Here is a 19,255-nt window from a genome sequence, read left to right on the forward strand (position 1 = left end):
ACTAATCCCACAGGTAAAGCTTTTTTTTTAATCTAATTAATTGGAATAAATTCTCAATTTGCGATAAAAATAAATGATGACTAAAGGCTATGTACAAAATGTTTTCTTTTCTTTATATAAATTTGACATGTCATCGTTATCTATCATGTGGACTAATTTGAATAATGGAAAATAAAGAATTGTTTAATAATAATGATAACGGTAATTTTATTTAGAAAAATACTAATATTTTTATTTGATCAAAATTTCTTAATTTTAATTTGCATAAAAATTTATAGATAATGTCATATTTAATGCTCAAGTAAAAAATTCTGGGAGTTTTAATGAGTGATGGATTTATTATAAGAATCAGCTATAAAAAGTAAACTTTCAGGTAATTTATAAAATTTTTTAAAAACATTATCTTAAATATGGTATTTAATTTTATTAAAAATTTCACCAAACATAATATTTTTAGAATTCTTCTAATATTTACTAAAATTTAATACATTACCTCTCTGAGGCTTGCTTAATTGAGTTAGAAAATTGACTTTACATGGTTTTGTATTTGTTCAACTCTTTTTTGACTTTTGAAAATAATTTCTTCATATAAACTAGAGGTCATTATCAATTTTTTAGGTAAGTAAATTTCTTCGAAATTTCTACTTATCAACATATTTATATCGATAAAAATAAATTTATTTACTATATCATATAATCTGTCAATGGTAAACATCATAAATAATATACATATATACAAATTTTCTACCAGCTTAACTAACAATTAAAATATCTCCACTAAAATTTCCATATGGCAGTCTTGATTTATCTAGATTAGCAAAATATTTATGTTTCAGGACATATTTGACATCTGCACGTCTTACAGGATCGTAGATTAGCATTTGACGCAGCAGTTCAATTCCATCACAATTGAGATACTTCATAAGTCGAGCTTCAATATTGTTACTTTTCCATTTTGGAAAAGATGGTTTATAATCTGGTAAACTAACAACACCTGGCCATATATCCTCGTTAGGTGTTCCAAGAATTCGAAATATTCTATATAGTTGATCTATTTCACTGTCTCCCTCAAAAAGAGGAAAACCTGAAGCCATTTCTGCAAATATACATGCAATTGACCACACGTCAACGGCAGTTGAATATCTCCTAGCTCCTAACATTAGTTCAGGTGAACGATACCAAAGTGTGACAATCTAGAAAAAAAATAGACTTTATAACATTTGTGATAATTTTACCTCATGAGTGTATGAACGTAAAGGAACACCAACAGTTCTTGCTAATCCAAAATCTGCTAATTTAATACATCCAAAATTATCAACTAGTAAATTACTCGGTTTTAAATCTCGATGTAAAATTCTCCTTTGATGACAAAAACACATAGCTTGACAAACTTGATATGTATAACTTTTTACAAGCTGCGGTTCCATAACTTCTCCTCGCGGTATTCGATCCATAAATGTTCTTAAATCCATAGGAAGGAATTCAAATACCAAAGATATTCCTTTAGGTTGTAAAACTACACCTTCCAACGAAACTATATTTGGATGTCGAACTTCACGAAGCATGGCTATTTCTCTAAGAGTAGTTTGAGGGACTCCCTCATTATCATCACCAATTCTCACTTTCTTTATAGCAAAAATTGTCCCTGTAACTTTATGTTTTGATTTGTACACTACACCATATGTCCCTTCACCAACTTTTTCAAGATTAATAAAATCATCCAACGAGCAATTATGTATATTATCAGCAAGCATAGTAATTTGTAAGTAGTTAGTAATTGTAATAAAGTAGAAGGGAAAAAAAAGTGTCCTATGACAAATAGAAAAAAATTAACGATTAAGATATTGGTCACTAAACTTATTATATAAATAACAGTGACCTTAAATAGTTAAAAGTTGTTTTTTCATCTTGTGATTGATTGTAGATAAAAGTTTAAATTGTTTTATCGTAAATAATATCGATGATATTTTGATGAACTGATTTAATTAATTTAACATAATATAAAAGTTTTATTAAAAAAAGTATATAACTTTTGAATTGTAAAATTTTAAGATATATATATGTATACATGTAGAAAATCAAATTAATTTGGATATTTATAAAAAAAATATGTTTTGTTATATTATTTTTTTATAATTTATTTTTTTTTCTATATTATATTTAAATATAATCAATTAAAAAAAATAAATTAATAATATATACAAAAGTTTTTATTTAAAAATTATATTTTCGTAATGAGGTTTATTTTAAAAAAATTATTTGCAAAAAAAAAAATATATTTTCTAATTAAGTAATTTTATTGTCATTTTTAAAAATGAACTCTAAAATTTTATGTATTTTTTGACTTCCCGTAATATTTATTTCTGGATATTTAAAAATTTTTTGTAACTATTATATTGTTGGATTAAATGCATGTAATGTTGGTGTTTTAATTGTAGTTATCTCTGCTGTATGCCTTAATCTTCTTGATCTTCTAAAGCAAAAATATATAACAAAGAACATCATGTTTGACCCAACACATACTATTGTTATTATTATAGAAATTCCTATTATCCATACAGGGGCAAATGTTTCACTAGAATTTGTTGGATTTATAAATATACTAGAAATAGAATTTGATGTTGTTGATTTGACAGTTTCTGGAATTACTTCTATCGTAACTGGAGTAGGAAATTCTTTGGTTGTTGTTTCTTCATTAAATGAAAGATTTTGAGATATTATCTTAAATAAATAAATATATAATATATTTTTAAAATATCATTTAGAAGAACAACATCTGTTGATTAATTATATTATTATAATAATTAAAAAAGTAATAGTTGTTTTAAGTTACTCCTAAAAAATAACAGATGTTGGAAATTTTTTTAAAAAGGTATGTTAATATATAATATTTTAAAATGTATTAGAAAAACCATATGGAGTCAGGTAGTAAAAATAAGATGTAGGTAAATTTATTATTAAAAAGTTATTGACATGTTTATTTAAAATTTGTAATTAATCATACATATATATATATATCATATTAGCAAGATAAAATTCCCCAAGTTTTATGATGTTATATATATGTATTTATATATAAATATAAAACAAAAATTAAAAGTTTCAAAAGAATTGTTTCCTACGGTTTTCAAAGAAAAGAATAACAAATAAATAACTAGATAACATTTTTAATGACTAGGTTAATTATTAAATGTATGATAAAGATTTTATTATCAAAGGATACCGCAATTTATTGATATCATACTGCGTGTAGAAACATTTTTTAATTAAACAAACTAACCTTTGATATGTCTTTACCAATTATAATTGAAACAACACCAGTTGACTGTTCAGGAGCATCTACTAAAAGGCAGCTATTTAATGGGCAAGAATACATTTGACAATTTTTATTATTATCATTTGTTAAAGACATAGAGGAACGTAAAATACCAGAAAATGTTACTGAATTGCAATCTGAAAAAAAAAATTATTTTTGTCTTTTTTTAAAAAATATTTTATTTTAAGAACATACTTTCAAGACTACAACAGTAGTTTAGACAATCTTTTAAATCATCAGTTTCTATTGTTTCGACTAATTGTGATGTTTTTGGTGAAAAAATTTTTTGAGTATGTATTGTTAAATTTCCACAAAAAGAATCATTAGCTTGGAGTACTCCAAATAATGTCACTAGTAAAAATAATAGTAAAATATAATATGAATAGGCATTCAACATTATATTTATATACAAATAAAACTAATAAGTTGTATTTTCAATGTAACCTAAAAGTTGTTAATTTACACAAAAAAAAAATAAAATTTGTGAAAATATATTATGTTACCATTATATAAAGAATAATTTTGTAAAAATTAATAATTTATTTTTATAAAATATCATTAGAAAGGGTGAACATGTTTATTTATTTTAATATAAAATTACACAATAGTATTAACAATTATCAGTTATTCAAACTATTTTTATTATAATACTTAATAAAACGATGTAATTAAAATTAGAAATAGTAACTTTATTAAAAAAAAAACTATAACAAATAAAAATAAACGACTTTATGTTTTTTTTTATAATTTATACTATAAAAACAAAATAAAATATTTATTTAATTATTTGCCAATACTCCATAAAAATTTCACTTTTAAAATTACTATTAAAGAAAAATCAAAATAAGGCATAATTAAATCACCAATCATACAATTAAAAGTCTATAAAAATAGATGGATTGATGGAGATAAATAATGGAATATAAATTAATTCACCTAACCTTAAATAAGCTCTTCTTTAGTAAATTTTTAATAAGAAGATCTCGTCACAATATTATTGTAATCACTTATATTGAAATAATTTTATATCTTATCGTAAGTTGTAAATAAATCTAGTTTCATAGTTATTCTCAAACCATAATCATTTAAAAAGAAAAATTCTTTTTAAAGTAAATAATAGCAGGATTTTGATATTTTACTGTTTTTATATAACAAAACAAAAAAACATTTATTTTTTTTAGATATATATTTGTAAATATTGTATAAATTGATATTTTAAAAACAAAACTTAAGCGCATTAAAATATGACTACATTACTATAATTATTACTAAAAAAAAATGTTTTAATAATTCTTAATCAAATAGAATTAAAAAAAAAAAAAAACAGGCAAACTATTAGAAAATCCATTAACAAAAATGTTGAATTAAATAAATTAAAAATTATTTGTCTTTTTAGTTTATAAAAGAAAAGAAATGATGAAAAATTAATATAAAAAAAATTATATTTATATATACCTAAAATGTTTGTGATTAAAAAGATTTTTATATATTAATTATAAAAAAAAATGTTGAATAAATTTTTCTTCTAATGGAACACATTTTTTTTTTATTATTTATTTTTAATTAATGTAAAAAAAAAATTATTTAGGATATGGGAAATTTTAAATATTTATAGAAAAATGTTATTTTAAATAGTATTACTAGAGAAATTAAAAGGTGAAATAAATGTTATATGATTAAATTATTTTAAAAGTAACGGAAGTGAATACACATGAATGAATTTTAGAAGGTTAGAAATAATTAAAGTAATATTCTTTTAATAAAAAAAGTTTTTAATTTATAATAATATTTTTAAGAATAAGAATATTGTCATTTTGATAAAGTCCTTCATTATCATGTTAGTATGTTGATGGCAGTTAAATAGATAATATAACCTCTTGAAATTTTACACCACCCTTCTTTTTCAATATTTTAAATACTATATTTCTTCAGACAATAATAATTCTTAACTCAATAAATTACAAAACTGTCAAAACTTTATTTAATAAAATAATGTCTTTTTCTCTTTCTTGGAGATGGTTCAATCTAGATTTATCACACTTTTATAATAAAGAGAACTTGAAAGAAACCTACATACAATAATAAGGTGGGAGAATTTTTATATAAATTATTAATATTTTTAATGACCAAAACAATATGATGATTGTAATACATAACTTGTCAATTGATTCCACTTCAAAGTAAAAATCTTATTCCTCCTATTATTGACTATTACCTAGCTCATTAGCTCTTAAGTTATAGACGTCTTAGCAATAAATATATATGTTTCTGTAACTATATATATAATAATAATAATAATAATGAATTACTTGTTTGTTTAAAATAAAATGATAATTTAAATAGAAATGAAATATATTAGAGATTTGGTATAAAAGTTTAGACGGTAAAATATACAATATAAAGAAGACACCTGCTATGGCAATCTTTCAAGCATATGGAGGTTAATATAAACATAACATATATCCCTTTTTATATGAACAGGTAATTAGAAGATAGTAAAATAATTTTAATCTATTATATATATATTTTTTTTACCATAAACTGATTATACTTTTTTTTTATAAAAGATTATTTATAATAAATAAAATATCAAAATAAAATATCATTTAATTGGTATTTATAAATAAATATTATTTATAAAAAGTTAGTCACCTATTTTAAAAAAGGCAAATAATAAACTTTTATTTGTCTATACTTAAACTAGTATATGTTTAATTTTTCATATTGTTTATATATCACTTGGTTACGGCAACTTAATATTACATATAAACATATTTTCATTATAAAAAAAATATATTTTATTTATAGAAAAGATTTTAGATTTTAAAATAAGAAATTTACTATCGTTAATAAATAATTGAAGCATTATTTTTTTTTTCACTATTCTTTAACCAACAATCTAAACATAATTGATATGTTACTTTAAGTTTACTAGAAAGTTAAATACATAAAAGTAAGTATATATTTTCATAATAATAATATATATATGACTATATCCACAATATTTTATGTTAAAAGAAGTTAAAATAATATTGAGGGATAAGTAAAATGTATTTTTGTAATCAAGATATATATTTACAAAAGATTAATTTAATCGTTAATCATATTATAGTGTAAAATTATTAATAATATGTAAAAGCTTATATGATGTATAAAAGTGTATTTATAAATATAACGTTCCATTAAAATAATTGATAGATTTTATGATAAATATTTCATTTGAATAAGTAATTTTATAAAAAATACCGACAATATAAGTGAAATGACTAAAAACGTTGCTATGGAAAATTTTATGAATGAAACATGCTATTCTACAAAAGAAAACATTTTTTTTTTACCAACAATATTTTTACTTAAAAATAAAAAAGAAATTAATTTTTTTTTATTTTAAAAAAATTGAGGTTAAGAATGGATTACTCTTGATTAAGATGATTGCATATCTAGATATATTTAAAAGTAATTAAATTAAATTTGTGATACAATTAAATTGTAAAGAAAAGTATAATTTTTATAATAATTAAAATTTAATTAATAATAAAAAAAACAAAAAAAAATAACTTAAGTAATAACATATATATATATATATATTATTCATTTAAAATATTAGCAATAGAAAATAATAGTTCATTTTTTTTCTCTTTTTTATTTGAAACATTTTCATTATAACATTCATTACTTTTTAAATTATTATACTTTAATATATAATTAAATAAATTTTCATTATAAAAATATTTTAAAAATTGAAAAATTGAAGGATATATATAAGGAAAACTTGTATGTGAATTGGTAAAAGGATAATTGCAATAAAAATTATTTAATCTACTCTTTTGATTGAATAAGTATACAAATTTATTACTACTTTCAAATATACTATTTTCTTTTATTTTTTTCATATTCTCAAAGTTTGTAATAATGTCAAAACTTGAAAATTTTTGTTTTGAATGAATATTTAACTTATCAATGGTATTTTCTTTTTCTTGATTATTGTTACTTACATAATTATTGGAATTTTTAGGCTTTACACTTAATGACTCATTTATTTGATCATTGCTGTCAAGTATTGCTGATATTTTAAAATATCTTGACCTCCTACCATATCGAGAATCTATAATTTTATAAATATATTAACTTTTTTTTTAAATACTCTCAAATACATTTATATATTATTGTTTAAATTTTGAAGGTTAATTACAATATAAGACGGGTACTTTTAATAGTAATATTCACTTTAATTAAAACCCTTTTATAGTTATTCAATAACAAAAGAAATAATAAATATTTATAAAAGTCTTTTCAATTTTAATTTTTCATTGTAATTTTTATTGTAAATGTATTATTGTAATAAGAAAATCTATTAACAAATAAAAAGCTTTTTGGTAAACTAATCTAAAGAACAATTAAAATATAAAAAAAAAAATTTTGTGATAGATGGATTAATTTGAGTAAATTTTTATTAATAAAAAAAAAGTTACTTACTTTGGGGAGCCATTCCAACTTTGAGGCACGTTTTATATCTACAAGCTTTACATAAAGTTCTATTTTTTCCTTTAATATTGCAATTCAAATTATATTTACATTTCAATGAAATAATTTCAACACATTTCTTTAAATTTTCTTCATTTGAGGGACTTTTTAATAATAATGATAATGATTCAGGTTTACATGTCCTTCCAAAAAATGACTATAAAATGATTAACTGATTAAAAAAAAATTTAGTATAATAAACTTACCTTACATCCTTCACAAGTAAATGCTCCAAAATGGTATCCTTTTGCTGGATAGTCACATACAGCACATTTTAAATTTGTCAATTTTAAATAATTATCAAATTCTGTAGTAAAAGAATTTTTTAAAGTTTCATCTTCAATTTGAGACATCTTGAATAATTTTTTATTCTCATTTGTAACTTATTATATACTTTAAATTGCTTATCTTTGCCTCATTTACCATTTTAAATATTATTCATATAATTTATTTCTTAATAATAAATTAATATAATATAAATTTCTCAGGTCATTATTATATATATTAAAAAATATACATTTCTTTAACTTATATTTAATGATATATATTTTAACCTTAAATATATATTATTTTTTTTTTAAATATATTTATTTAAATATATACTTTTAAGGTTATATTATAAATAAGAAGGACAAAAATGTAATGTTATTTTTTTTTAATAATTTTCTTTATTATAATATAATAGATAAGTTAATGATTTTCTTCTCATGTTTTAAGGTTCATTAATTTAATTTCTTAAATATGGAGTGATACATTTAACGAAAGAGGTTATGAGAAAAAAATGTTGCTAGGAAACAATAAAATTGATAAACTTTTATAATATTATTTATTTATTTTTGGGATATGTTACTTTACAATAATTATTATGGAGAAAGAAAAAAAAATTGAAGAAAAAAGGTATGTTTAAATATGAGAAAAAAAAAATTAACTAAAATTTTTATCTTAGAAAAAGTGGTCATACAAAAAAAGATAGACAAAAAAAGGTAGAAAAAAAAGGTGAGAAAAAAAAAAAATCTAAGTTAAGACAAGTAATTGAGTATGAGGATGACTTTGAAGAAGATGATGATGATACTAGTAGAAATACAAAAAATATTTCTAATTTAGAATCTTTACAAAATAAATATGAAAATGATTTTGAAGAGTATTCTGAAGATGATGAAATAAAATTAGAAGAACAAAAAAACTCATCGAAAATATTTCAACGTCTCAATAATCAAAAAGTATATAATTCAATGGGTAAAAAAGAAGTAGTAGTAGAAAGACCTATTACAAGGGATATTCGAAGAGTTACAAAAAATTTTAATAATACTAATCAATATAATACTTCATCCTCATCAGTTTCAAGAATAATAAATTTTGACAATGCACGAACTATTAATTTAGAATCTATCTCTTCTTCTCTTTCAAGATATAATAAATTTAAAAATTTAATTGATATAGAAGCAGTAACAATTTTTTTTGATCATATACCACCAATAAAAGATTATGACTTTTATATGTCAATGTTTGGTTCAAAAACAAAATCACAGGTAGGATGTCAGACTGGTGATGATAATAAGAATATTGGTATTATGACAGATGGTTTATTTGAAAAGGTAAATTTTTGGTGTCAATTTCCAGAATTAGACCAAACAATTAATTGGGGTACAGAGGGTGACAAAATAATCGATAATGAAATTAAAAAAAAAGAACAATTAGATGAAGAGTTATTTGAAACTTTTAATAAAAATAAATTAAGAGATGAAAAATTAATTAAATTGGTAGATGCTATGGAGAAAATTGTTAATAAAATAACTGAAGTTAATGAGGTTAATATGAAACAAAAAGAAGGATCAATTTTAGACCATAAATCTGATTTTAATTTTACATATGGATATAATGAATTAAACAATCAATTTTATTCTGAAAATGCTTCTGTAACAGCCTTACATTACTCAACTTCTTCATTATCAAATACAAAAAGTAAATTTTTATTTGTTGCTGTTAAAATGGGAGTATGTAAAATTGATTCAAAATTTAATAATAAAAGTTTTATTATTCAATATTCAACATCTAATTATAAAAATATTATAAATATTTTTTGTACAACAGGTGAAGTGACAACTTTATGTACATCACCTAATAATAATACAACATTAGTAGCAGGAACAATATCAGGAACAATATTATTATTTGACTTTTATGAAAGTGAAAAATTTTTTAAAAAATATAAATTTAATTTTGATAATAATATACAAATATATCCTGTAAGAATGGCATCTTTTGATACCTCATATGAAAGTTTAAATAATGAATTTATTGAAATAAATTCACCAATAGTTTCTGTATATGGATTTACATCTAAATTTGATACTATTTCATTTTCATTAATTTCATTAAATGAAAATGGAATATTAACTTTATGGAATGTTTATAAAATTGAAACACCATCTATTGAAATTGAAACAAATCTTGGTCTTCATCGTCCATCCTCAAAATTACAAATGAAAAAATGTGAAGTATTATATCCACTAAAAACAATTCCATCAATAATTTATTCACCAACTCATGTTATAGCTAATTTTATGGGAATTATATTACCAAAAAACAATAAAAATGATATACAAAGTAAGAATATAGTAACAGGAAAAGGAATAAATATTCTTATTGCAACAGGAAATGGTTATGTATTAAATACAACTGTATCAACATTAGGAATTAAAAAAAAAACTAATTTTTGTAATGGTCCACGTTTATTAACATTATTGGATGAAAATACTTTTGAAATAACATCTATTCAATCATCACCATTTAGTGAACATATATTTGCTATTGGATTATGTACAGGTAATCTAATTATAGGTAGCATATATGATAAAGGGATAAAAATAATTTTATCACCACCTATATCATCAAAATTTATTGTAACATCAATTGAATGGTCACCACATGAAAATGGTGTTATATATAGTATTCATAATTATAATAATTTATTAATTTGGAATATTAATATTAGTAAATCTCCAATAGCTGTTATAGATTTAACAACTTCAATTGGTGATGAAAATATTAAAATATCTACAACCAAATGTTTTATTGGTGAAGATAATTATCCTTATCTTATTTTTGGATTGACAAATGGAAAAGTTCAAATTCATAGACTTGAAAATGTATTAAAAATTGATGATAGGAAAAAAAATAAAAGTTTAGATGAAATTTTAAATAATATTTTATCTTAATATTTATTTTTTTTTTAACATTTTTTTATTTTTTCTTATTTTATTTTAACAAAATTAAATATATTTTTATAATATATCTTATCATATCTGCCATTTTAAATATGATTTTCTGGAAAATCAATATAAAAGTTTAGCTAATCACTTTATTTTATTGGTAGTAGGAATATATATATATATAATTTAGCAAATATATGTGTAGTGTTATATAGTGTTTTAAGTAGTTTTATGATAAAATAGTATTTTATTATAACATTTTCTTTTTTATTCAATGGCAGTTCCTCATTATATTCGAAAACGAAGAGATTCAGAATTATCTGAATACAGAGATCCCCTTGATGAAGATACTCAATCAATAAAAGAAAAAAAAGTTGATGTTAAAAAACTTTTTGTTACTGGATTAAGAGAAAAAAAATTATTATTCTTAATTATTTATGTGATAATTCTTTTTATAATTGCCGTTGGAATGTTAGCAGTAAGTTTTAAATAATATTATTTATTTACATTTACCATAATTTTTATTTCTTTATTTACATTTATATTAAAAAAAATTTTTATAACAAATGTTTTGTTAATAGTACTATATTTAAGTAATATTATAGCTTAATATATTATTGATAAATGTTTTACAAATGAATGCACGAGGAATGAGATCAGTACATTTTAATAATTATATAGATCCAGAGACAAATCAACAATTAACAATGGTAGATTTTACTGGAGAAAAAATTAATTTAGGTCATGTAATAGCTGAAAGTGGAAAAGTATATGGAGAAAAAGATAAAAATATGCGTATTGAAGGAAGTAGAATTATTATAAGAAGTGGAGAAAAAGGTCCTAGTTATTCAATGAGTAATGGTGTATGTAAAATTGAAAATGCAGAAGATTTTCATGTATTAAATAGAGATGATGGAAAAATTTTGTTTAGTGCAAGAAATCCATTGATTGTAATAGATAAAAAAATTAGAAAAATAAGTACAAAAAATATAGTTACAAATAAAGTTTGTTTTTATTAAAGATATTAATATTATTTTTTTATTTAACTTTTAGATAAGAAGTCCAATTAATGAAGAATTAAGTATTGTTGGAAATAATATTAATCTACGTGGAAATGAAGGAATTTTATTTGATTCAAAAAATTTAAATATTACTATTGACACAGCTTTACGTCTTAAGACATCTTCTGATGGTTCTTTAAGAATACTTGCACCATCAGTTCGCCTTGCCAATACTCATAAAACATTACCATTATCTTCTTCCCCAGCACTTACAGCATCTATTGATGCCTTTAAAGTATGTATCTGTAGTTCAGCAAGACCCAAATTATTTATTGTTCAAGGAAACAAGCCATGTACAGCAAATACTAATATTTGTTTGTAATCATATTAAATAATAATATACTATAGATGTATTTTTCTTTTGTATATTTTTCATCAACTATTATAAATTTTAATCATTGTAGTTATCATTATTAAAAAGTTTTTTTTTGTCATTTTATATATTTTTTAAATCTAATTTTAAACTTTAGAATATTATTGTTCTTATAAAAAATTTAGAATTGAGATTTATTATAAAATCTTAATACAATTTCAAAACATTTAATTTTAAGTACCTTTATTTTAAAAAGTTTTACTAATATTTTTTAGTATCTTTTTCACTTTTAAAGCATATCTTTTTATATAATTCAAGTTTTAAAAATTAATATATTAAATATAAACACAAAAGTTATTTAGAAAAATCAAAAATCTATTACAAATACAACTAGCTAAAGTTTGAATAATTAACATTTATCAAAAAAATTCTTAAAAAGTTGACATTTTAAGTAGTAAAAGGAAATAATCCCATCAAAATTATTTCTACTATTTCTTTTATATATAAACCATTTTGGTTTAATAAAAAAATTTTTGTTAACTATCCTATATTATCAATAAATATTTTTATAATTTAAATAATGATATTACTGTTCTTTAAATTAACAATTTCATTAACCAAAATATTTTTGGTAATCATAAATAAGATATAAATTCTAAATGTCCACTTATCTTTCTTCTATTAAAATGATTTTTCAAATATAACTTAATAAAATTTTATTATGATATATATAAAAATATTGCACTTTCATTTAAAAAATTGTTTAAATATAACAATAAGTAAACATATAATTCGTTTAACAATATAAAGATAATACAATATTAGTACATTGATATTATATACATATACACTCAAAAATAAATATAATTGTATGGTTGAATAATAAATAAAATCTTAAAACATTAATCTTGGAATAATGTGTATTAACGGTTTTCCCAAACAGACTTTTGTTTACCAATTCTAAGCTACTTCGTGAAGATAAAACATTCTATCACTTCTAACTTAAAGAACATAAATAAAAGATAAAATAAAATTTAGATTTCAAATTTTCAATTATTATAAAGTCGTTTGAAAATTAGATGTTATTCATTATTTATTATATATGAAAATATTTTTTAACTATTAAAAATAGAAGTAACAAACGTAAATGAATATTTTGATCATCTACTTATTGCTTTTATATTAACATAATTTTAATTTTTTTTTAAATCTAAAATATATATATATATATATATATATATTAATAACTATATTAATAAATTCAACGACCGCACCCACATTTTTTTTCTTCATTGGTGAACTGACGCCTGACCCATATATTTATTGTGAAGAAATGATTCTTTTATTATTATAGTAAGATAAAGCTAACATTTTAAAAATAACATGACTAAATTATGTAAAGCTTTCTACAACTGGGCACCTTGTATATTAGCATGGACGCTACTACTATCATGTTCTGGAGCATTCTTTATTTTATTAAGTCCAGAGTTAATTAAATTTATTGGTATATATGGTTGGGCTGTTGTTGGATTTGATGTTATTTTTTTCTTAATATCTGTTGTTAATTTTATGAGAGCAATGTTAATGGATCCCGGTATTATTCCTAAAGGTTTGTTTATATTTTTTTTTTATATTTCTTTATTTATGTTTAATATTAGCCGATTACTCAGAAGAACAGTTAAATGACGACTTCAGATCACCATTATATAAAAATGTTGAAATTAATGGCATTACAGTGAGGATGAAATGGTGTACAACATGTAAATTTTACAGACCACCACGGGCTTCACATTGTTCAATGTGTAATAAGTAAGTTATAAAATATCAATTATTAATTTTTTTTTTTCTAGATGTATTGATACATTTGATCATCATTGTCCCTGGGTTCATAATTGTGTTGGAAGAAGAAATTATAGACAATTTTTTTTCTTCCTTCTATCTTTATCAACACATGCAATCTTCGTCACAACAATATGTGTTATTTTTGTTGTTACAAATCAAGATGACTTATCATCTCGTCCAAATTTGTGTGCTCTTGTTCTAGCGGCAGTTTCGGGAATTTTTTCTCTTCCTATTGTACTATTAACAGTGTTTCATATTGTATTAGTTTGTAGAGCTAGAACAACAAATGAACAAGTGACTGGTAAATTTCGTTCTGGATTTAATCCTTTTACACATGGATGCTGGAAAAATTGTACTAATACATTGTGTTCCAGTGAAATGCCAAGTTATATAAAATATAATTATCCTCAAATAAATCCTTTCTCTCTTGAAGAAGACTATGAAAAAACGCCTGCTGTTGTTTATGTACCAAATGATACTCCAAGTAAGGATGGACATATTAAATTTACTAAGTCAATTGCAGAAGATGATTCTATTGGAACTGCTCAATCTTTAGGGATGATATCATCATCTTATGGAATTGCCAAACAATCGCAACATAATACTTCATCTGATTCTAGGTGTAATTTATATGATGATCAAACAAATAATGAAGAGTCAATACCATTAACCACATCTAACACTATTTATGAACAAAGTGTACGTGAAGCTATGGAATCAATTGTAACCACACAACAACCTTCACATAAATCATCAAACGTGTCAACATCTAGTAAATCATCCATACAGATCTCTGACTTTAAAGGACCAAAACCCTTAAAATTTACTGATGCTGTAAGAATACATGATAGTTTAAATCAAAGTGAAGATAATCACAGTAACAATGAAGAAACTGAGATTCGGTAACACAAATATGTACCAAAAATTTTTTTTTTTATACCTATTAGCAGCTTCCTTGTACTTTCAGTACCATTATTAGTGGCACTCAAACATCTTTCCTTAATAAATTAACGCTAACTTTAATTAAATAAAAAGATTATAATCAAAAATTGCTCTAATAATATAGTAATTAAAACAATACGGATGAATGATTGTGCCTACTTTATATAATTGCCACCACACCATTTACTCTTTATCAATAATTGCATAAAATATCATTTTTTTAATTTACTAAAAAAAGCTCTTAAGCATTTTTAAAAGTAAAATAGTTTGAATTAAAAACTATGTATTATTATTACACTATTGTTATATACAAAATTTATTTCAACTTATATGTTTTTGTTTTAAATATCAATAATTGAAATTTGAAAGAAAATACAAATAAATATATCTTCTTTTATTTAATTCTTTTTTTATTTCTAAAAATATGAATATTTTAATACAGGAACCGTAAATACATAGTTAAAATTCCCGAAAGCGGTACAAAAATTTCTTTTCATTATTTAAAAAAAAAAAATATATAAATTCTATTTTTATAATACAGCAGGTGGTTGGTCATTATCATGCTAAAATAAAATAAATTATTTTAACAAAGATATATTTACATTATCTTCATTTCTTCCATTTCCGTTATTCTTAGTAGATTGTGGATCTCCGGCGGTACGTAAACTTGAGGGACGTAAAGCATACATAAAAATGGCGAATGCTACCCACATTCCCATAATAATAACTAAATTATTTTGATCAATTCTTGGCAATGTTTCACCATCACAATCAGTATCAGTACAATATTCTTGATTTTGTTGAAGCTATATTTTAATAATTAAAGTAATTGTTAATTGATTAATATTTAATGTTAACCTACCAAAGCAGAAAGTCTATGCATTATAGCTTCAGAACTAAACAAAGCTTCACATTGATCACTCATGGTAGATTCCTGTAAAAATTTTTAATGGAACTAAATAATAATCAGCTTTTAAGCGTCACAAGAATAGTCAAACAGCTGTTCGAGTTAAAACACCTTTTATATATTATCACGAGAGGTGGATCTATTAAAGAAGTAGCGAATGATAAAGCGACACTATCGTTATTAATAATCAATAGTTAAATTTGTAAACTATATAAATATATATTATGCAAACAATCAAAATAATGACGTGTCCTTAAAGTATATATAAAGTTAGCATATTAGGGAAAAAAGAAATTATATTAGCATGAAAATATTTTTTAGTACCAAAAGTTTAAACTTGTTTTTTTAATTTCTTTGATTATACGAAAAAAAATCACGTGAGAACTGTTTAAATGATTTTTGTCCGTTAATATTGAATTCTATGAATAAATATAAATATATAAAGAACCACTTAAGTTTCAATAATTTTTCTCTTATTAAAATATTTCTATTTTTAAAAAAAAAAAAAAAATTAACGATCACTAATCAAAATAATATAAATTATATTCCCCTGAAAATCCTTCTTGGAAGGATATACCCCTTTAAATTAGTATATCTCTCTTTTTTTTCTACATCAATAGAATGACTTTGTTGAATGTTATTAAAACTATTACAAAAAGTTTTCATATCCCTTCTAAACGTAACATTCATTTAACTGTATTAAGAAATGCTGTAAGTATTGATTTAAAAGAAAAAATAATTTACAAAGAAACGGATATTCAAAAATGGCGTGCACGTTTATATTATCAAAGTAAGAAGAGAGGTATTCTTGAAAATGATATAATTTTTGGAGGTTTCGCTAGTAAAATATTACACAACCTTTCACCAAAACAATTATCAGAGTATGACAAAATAATTAATGGAGATACAAATGAATGGGACTTGTTTTATTATGTGACTGGAAGAAAAGAACCACCTCAAGAGATTGCTGAAACAAGTGTATTTCCAATTATAAAGAAATTTATTTCAGAAAGTGAAGGGTTTAAACGTTATAACTAAATAATTATATTGTTAATTTTAATAGGGCCATCTTTTTTTTTGGAAAAAAATAATTAAATATAGATTTTGTTTTTTTATGAATGATAATAAGTAAATATAAATATATCTTTGTTCATTTTTAATGTGTTAATTTTTATTGTGATTTTTTTTCAATTTTTTAACGATATAAAACAATTTTTCATTAATTCATTATAACAAGAAAAGATGGTAAAAATTAAATGTATTTTCAAAAAAAAAGTAGGTAACCTTTTAGAAAATAAAGGAATTTCAAATAAAATACCACAAAACTGTAGCAAAGACTTTTAATAATAGGATATTAAAATTTTTTAAAAGAATTTTTATTTAAAAATCTTCTAAAAAAAGATAATAAAAAGTTGTGAAATAAAATTTAAAATTATATAAAATAATAGATAACGAAATTTAAATAATAATAATGACAAGCAAATTATTAGTAAGATTTATTTCATAAAAAAGTTTGATTTTTAAACATTTCTTTTGACAAAAAAAAACTTTGAAAAATTAATTGATAAGAGAAAAGAGTTAATAATTTTTTTGTAAATGAAGATACATATTAAAATATAACCCATGAACCATTTGTAAAAAAAATTTTTCAAAAATAATATATTTGGAGCTTTTTAAATTAAAAAGATAAATAAAAAAAAAGTTTATCTATGTAATATAAAAATTATTCATTGTAATATGTAACCAAACAAATTTCTCTTATTATATATTTTGCATCAAATATTATAAGTCATTTCTAAAAAAACGTAGAAAAATTAAAAAAATTTTAAAGACTTATTATAACATTTTAATAAAATTATAATTTTATAAACTGAGTACAAGGTCATATTTTATCATATAATTTTTGAAATGATAAAATTTATCTGTAAATAATTATTTTTAAACATTAAAAAATATATTTAATCATCTACTATTTTTATTATTTTAAAAATTTTTTATAAATTAAAAAAGAAACATTTAACAGCCTGTTGGAACATGAGATTTCTTTGAATAGGAAGGATATAGAAGATTGCTGATGAAGAAATAAGAAATAGTAAAGTACAGACAAAAATATTTTTTATAGTAATTTTGATGGATTCAATTGAAGAAAGAAAAGTTGTTATTTTGTTAAGATTTAGATTTAAGAAAGGTAGAGCAATGAAAAAATGATCTACAAAAAATGAAAAGGATCTAAATAATACTTATAATTTTAATCAATATATGTATTTATATGATATAGATTTTTAATACTAGTTTTTATTAAAATTGTTTATTCTAAATAATAAATGCATACTTTCAATTAATTTATATAAATTGCCTTGGGGTGAATTAATGAAAATCGTTAAATAAAAATTCAAGCTACAAAGAATTTAAAAAAATATAATTTGTTAAGTAGAAAAAAATTTAGAAATCAAATTTGATTATTTTATATGCAATTTATCTTTAAAATTAATGGGTAGAAATGGGAGCACATTCTCCATCACAAGCAGCTCCATGACGAACAACCATAACTGGTTTCAAATCATCTCCAACTTGGTAATCAACACGTCCAATGCCATTCAATTTGACACTAACTGTATTATTGAGTTTTCCATTTTCGTAAACATCAATTTTAAAGTTACCAATTCCACAGACATCAGCTTTCTCTTGGAAAGTATTCCTTTGTTTTAATGATGTAAATGTCCATCTAAAATTATTAATTTTAATGATGTCAATAATTTATACTTACTTATCTCCTGCTTTTCCTAATGGTGGTGTTACTTGCGCCTGAAATTTCTTAGTAGTATTAGATTTAACATGAATTATAATATTGCATGCAAATGCATTTCCAATAATAATTGCTAGAATAATAACAAAACTGGCGAAAGGCTTCATTATAATCTAAAAAATTTAGTTATTTTACATTTAATTTAATATACAACAACTAGTTTTAACAATATATTTAATTTAAAAAAAAAGGAGCTTTTATACCCAATTTTACAATAAATTGAGAGGTATCAAAATACAAGGTCGTTACTCAAAAATATTTATTTCAGTTGACATAAATAAACAAAGAATATAAATCTAAATAAAATAGTTGTAAACTAAAACTATAAATTA

General features: G+C 21.6%; 8 protein-coding genes across 8 annotated transcripts; 4 read left to right on the forward strand and 4 right to left on the reverse strand.

Annotated features, from left to right (window-relative positions):
- Nucleotides 1-752: 752 nt before the first annotated feature.
- On the reverse strand, nucleotides 753-1,754 carry SRAE_2000029700 (Cyclin-dependent kinase 1; the record flags this gene model as incomplete). The annotated part of the gene is made up of 2 exons (XM_024651110.1): nucleotides 753-1,193; nucleotides 1,236-1,754. The coding sequence occupies 2 exons, from the start codon at nucleotides 1,752-1,754 to the stop codon at nucleotides 753-755; spliced, it is 960 nt and encodes a 319-aa protein (XP_024504820.1).
- A 637-nt stretch (nucleotides 1,755-2,391) lies between these two features.
- On the reverse strand, nucleotides 2,392-8,193 carry SRAE_2000029800 (Zinc finger, nuclear hormone receptor-type domain and Nuclear hormone receptor, ligand-binding domain and Zinc finger, NHR/GATA-type domain-containing protein; the record flags this gene model as incomplete). The annotated part of the gene is made up of 6 exons (XM_024651111.1): nucleotides 2,392-2,721; nucleotides 3,281-3,453; nucleotides 3,512-3,667; nucleotides 7,308-7,421; nucleotides 7,793-7,997; nucleotides 8,047-8,193. The coding sequence occupies 6 exons, from the start codon at nucleotides 8,191-8,193 to the stop codon at nucleotides 2,392-2,394; spliced, it is 1,125 nt and encodes a 374-aa protein (XP_024504821.1).
- Nucleotides 8,194-8,705: 512 nt separating this feature from the next.
- On the forward strand, nucleotides 8,706-11,058 carry SRAE_2000029900 (WD40 repeat and WD40/YVTN repeat-like-containing domain and WD40-repeat-containing domain-containing protein; the record flags this gene model as incomplete). The annotated part of the gene is made up of 2 exons (XM_024651112.1): nucleotides 8,706-8,737; nucleotides 8,787-11,058. 2 exons carry the CDS (start codon nucleotides 8,706-8,708, stop codon nucleotides 11,056-11,058), a joined length of 2,304 nt encoding a protein of 767 aa, XP_024504822.1.
- A 268-nt stretch (nucleotides 11,059-11,326) lies between these two features.
- Nucleotides 11,327-12,435, forward strand: SRAE_2000030000 (Sarcoglycan complex subunit protein family-containing protein; the record flags this gene model as incomplete). The annotated part of the gene is made up of 3 exons (XM_024651113.1): nucleotides 11,327-11,530; nucleotides 11,658-12,056; nucleotides 12,106-12,435. 3 exons carry the CDS (start codon nucleotides 11,327-11,329, stop codon nucleotides 12,433-12,435), a joined length of 933 nt encoding a protein of 310 aa, XP_024504823.1.
- Nucleotides 12,436-13,809: 1,374 nt separating this feature from the next.
- Nucleotides 13,810-15,174, forward strand: SRAE_2000030100 (Palmitoyltransferase; the record flags this gene model as incomplete). Its single annotated transcript, XM_024651114.1, has 4 exons — nucleotides 13,810-14,035; nucleotides 14,085-14,235; nucleotides 14,277-14,752; nucleotides 14,792-15,174. 4 exons carry the CDS (start codon nucleotides 13,810-13,812, stop codon nucleotides 15,172-15,174), a joined length of 1,236 nt encoding a protein of 411 aa, XP_024504824.1.
- A 566-nt stretch (nucleotides 15,175-15,740) lies between these two features.
- SRAE_2000030200 (Small integral membrane protein 14) lies at nucleotides 15,741-16,135 on the reverse strand (the record flags this gene model as incomplete). The annotated part of the gene is made up of 3 exons (XM_024651115.1): nucleotides 15,741-15,773; nucleotides 15,813-16,016; nucleotides 16,073-16,135. The coding sequence occupies 3 exons, from the start codon at nucleotides 16,133-16,135 to the stop codon at nucleotides 15,741-15,743; spliced, it is 300 nt and encodes a 99-aa protein (XP_024504825.1).
- Nucleotides 16,136-16,738: 603 nt separating this feature from the next.
- SRAE_2000030300 (Succinate dehydrogenase assembly factor 2, mitochondrial) lies at nucleotides 16,739-17,155 on the forward strand (the record flags this gene model as incomplete). Its single annotated transcript, XM_024651116.1, has 2 exons — nucleotides 16,739-16,907; nucleotides 16,950-17,155. The coding sequence occupies 2 exons, from the start codon at nucleotides 16,739-16,741 to the stop codon at nucleotides 17,153-17,155; spliced, it is 375 nt and encodes a 124-aa protein (XP_024504826.1).
- A 1,449-nt stretch (nucleotides 17,156-18,604) lies between these two features.
- Nucleotides 18,605-19,030, reverse strand: SRAE_2000030400 (Hypothetical protein; the record flags this gene model as incomplete). Its single annotated transcript, XM_024651117.1, has 2 exons — nucleotides 18,605-18,842; nucleotides 18,885-19,030. 2 exons carry the CDS (start codon nucleotides 19,028-19,030, stop codon nucleotides 18,605-18,607), a joined length of 384 nt encoding a protein of 127 aa, XP_024504827.1.
- Between the last annotated feature and the right edge of the window lie 225 nt (nucleotides 19,031-19,255).

This window comes from Strongyloides ratti (assembly GCF_001040885.1).
Source record: "Strongyloides ratti genome assembly S_ratti_ED321, chromosome : 2".
Taxonomy (NCBI): Eukaryota; Metazoa; Nematoda; class Chromadorea; order Rhabditida; family Strongyloididae; genus Strongyloides; species Strongyloides ratti.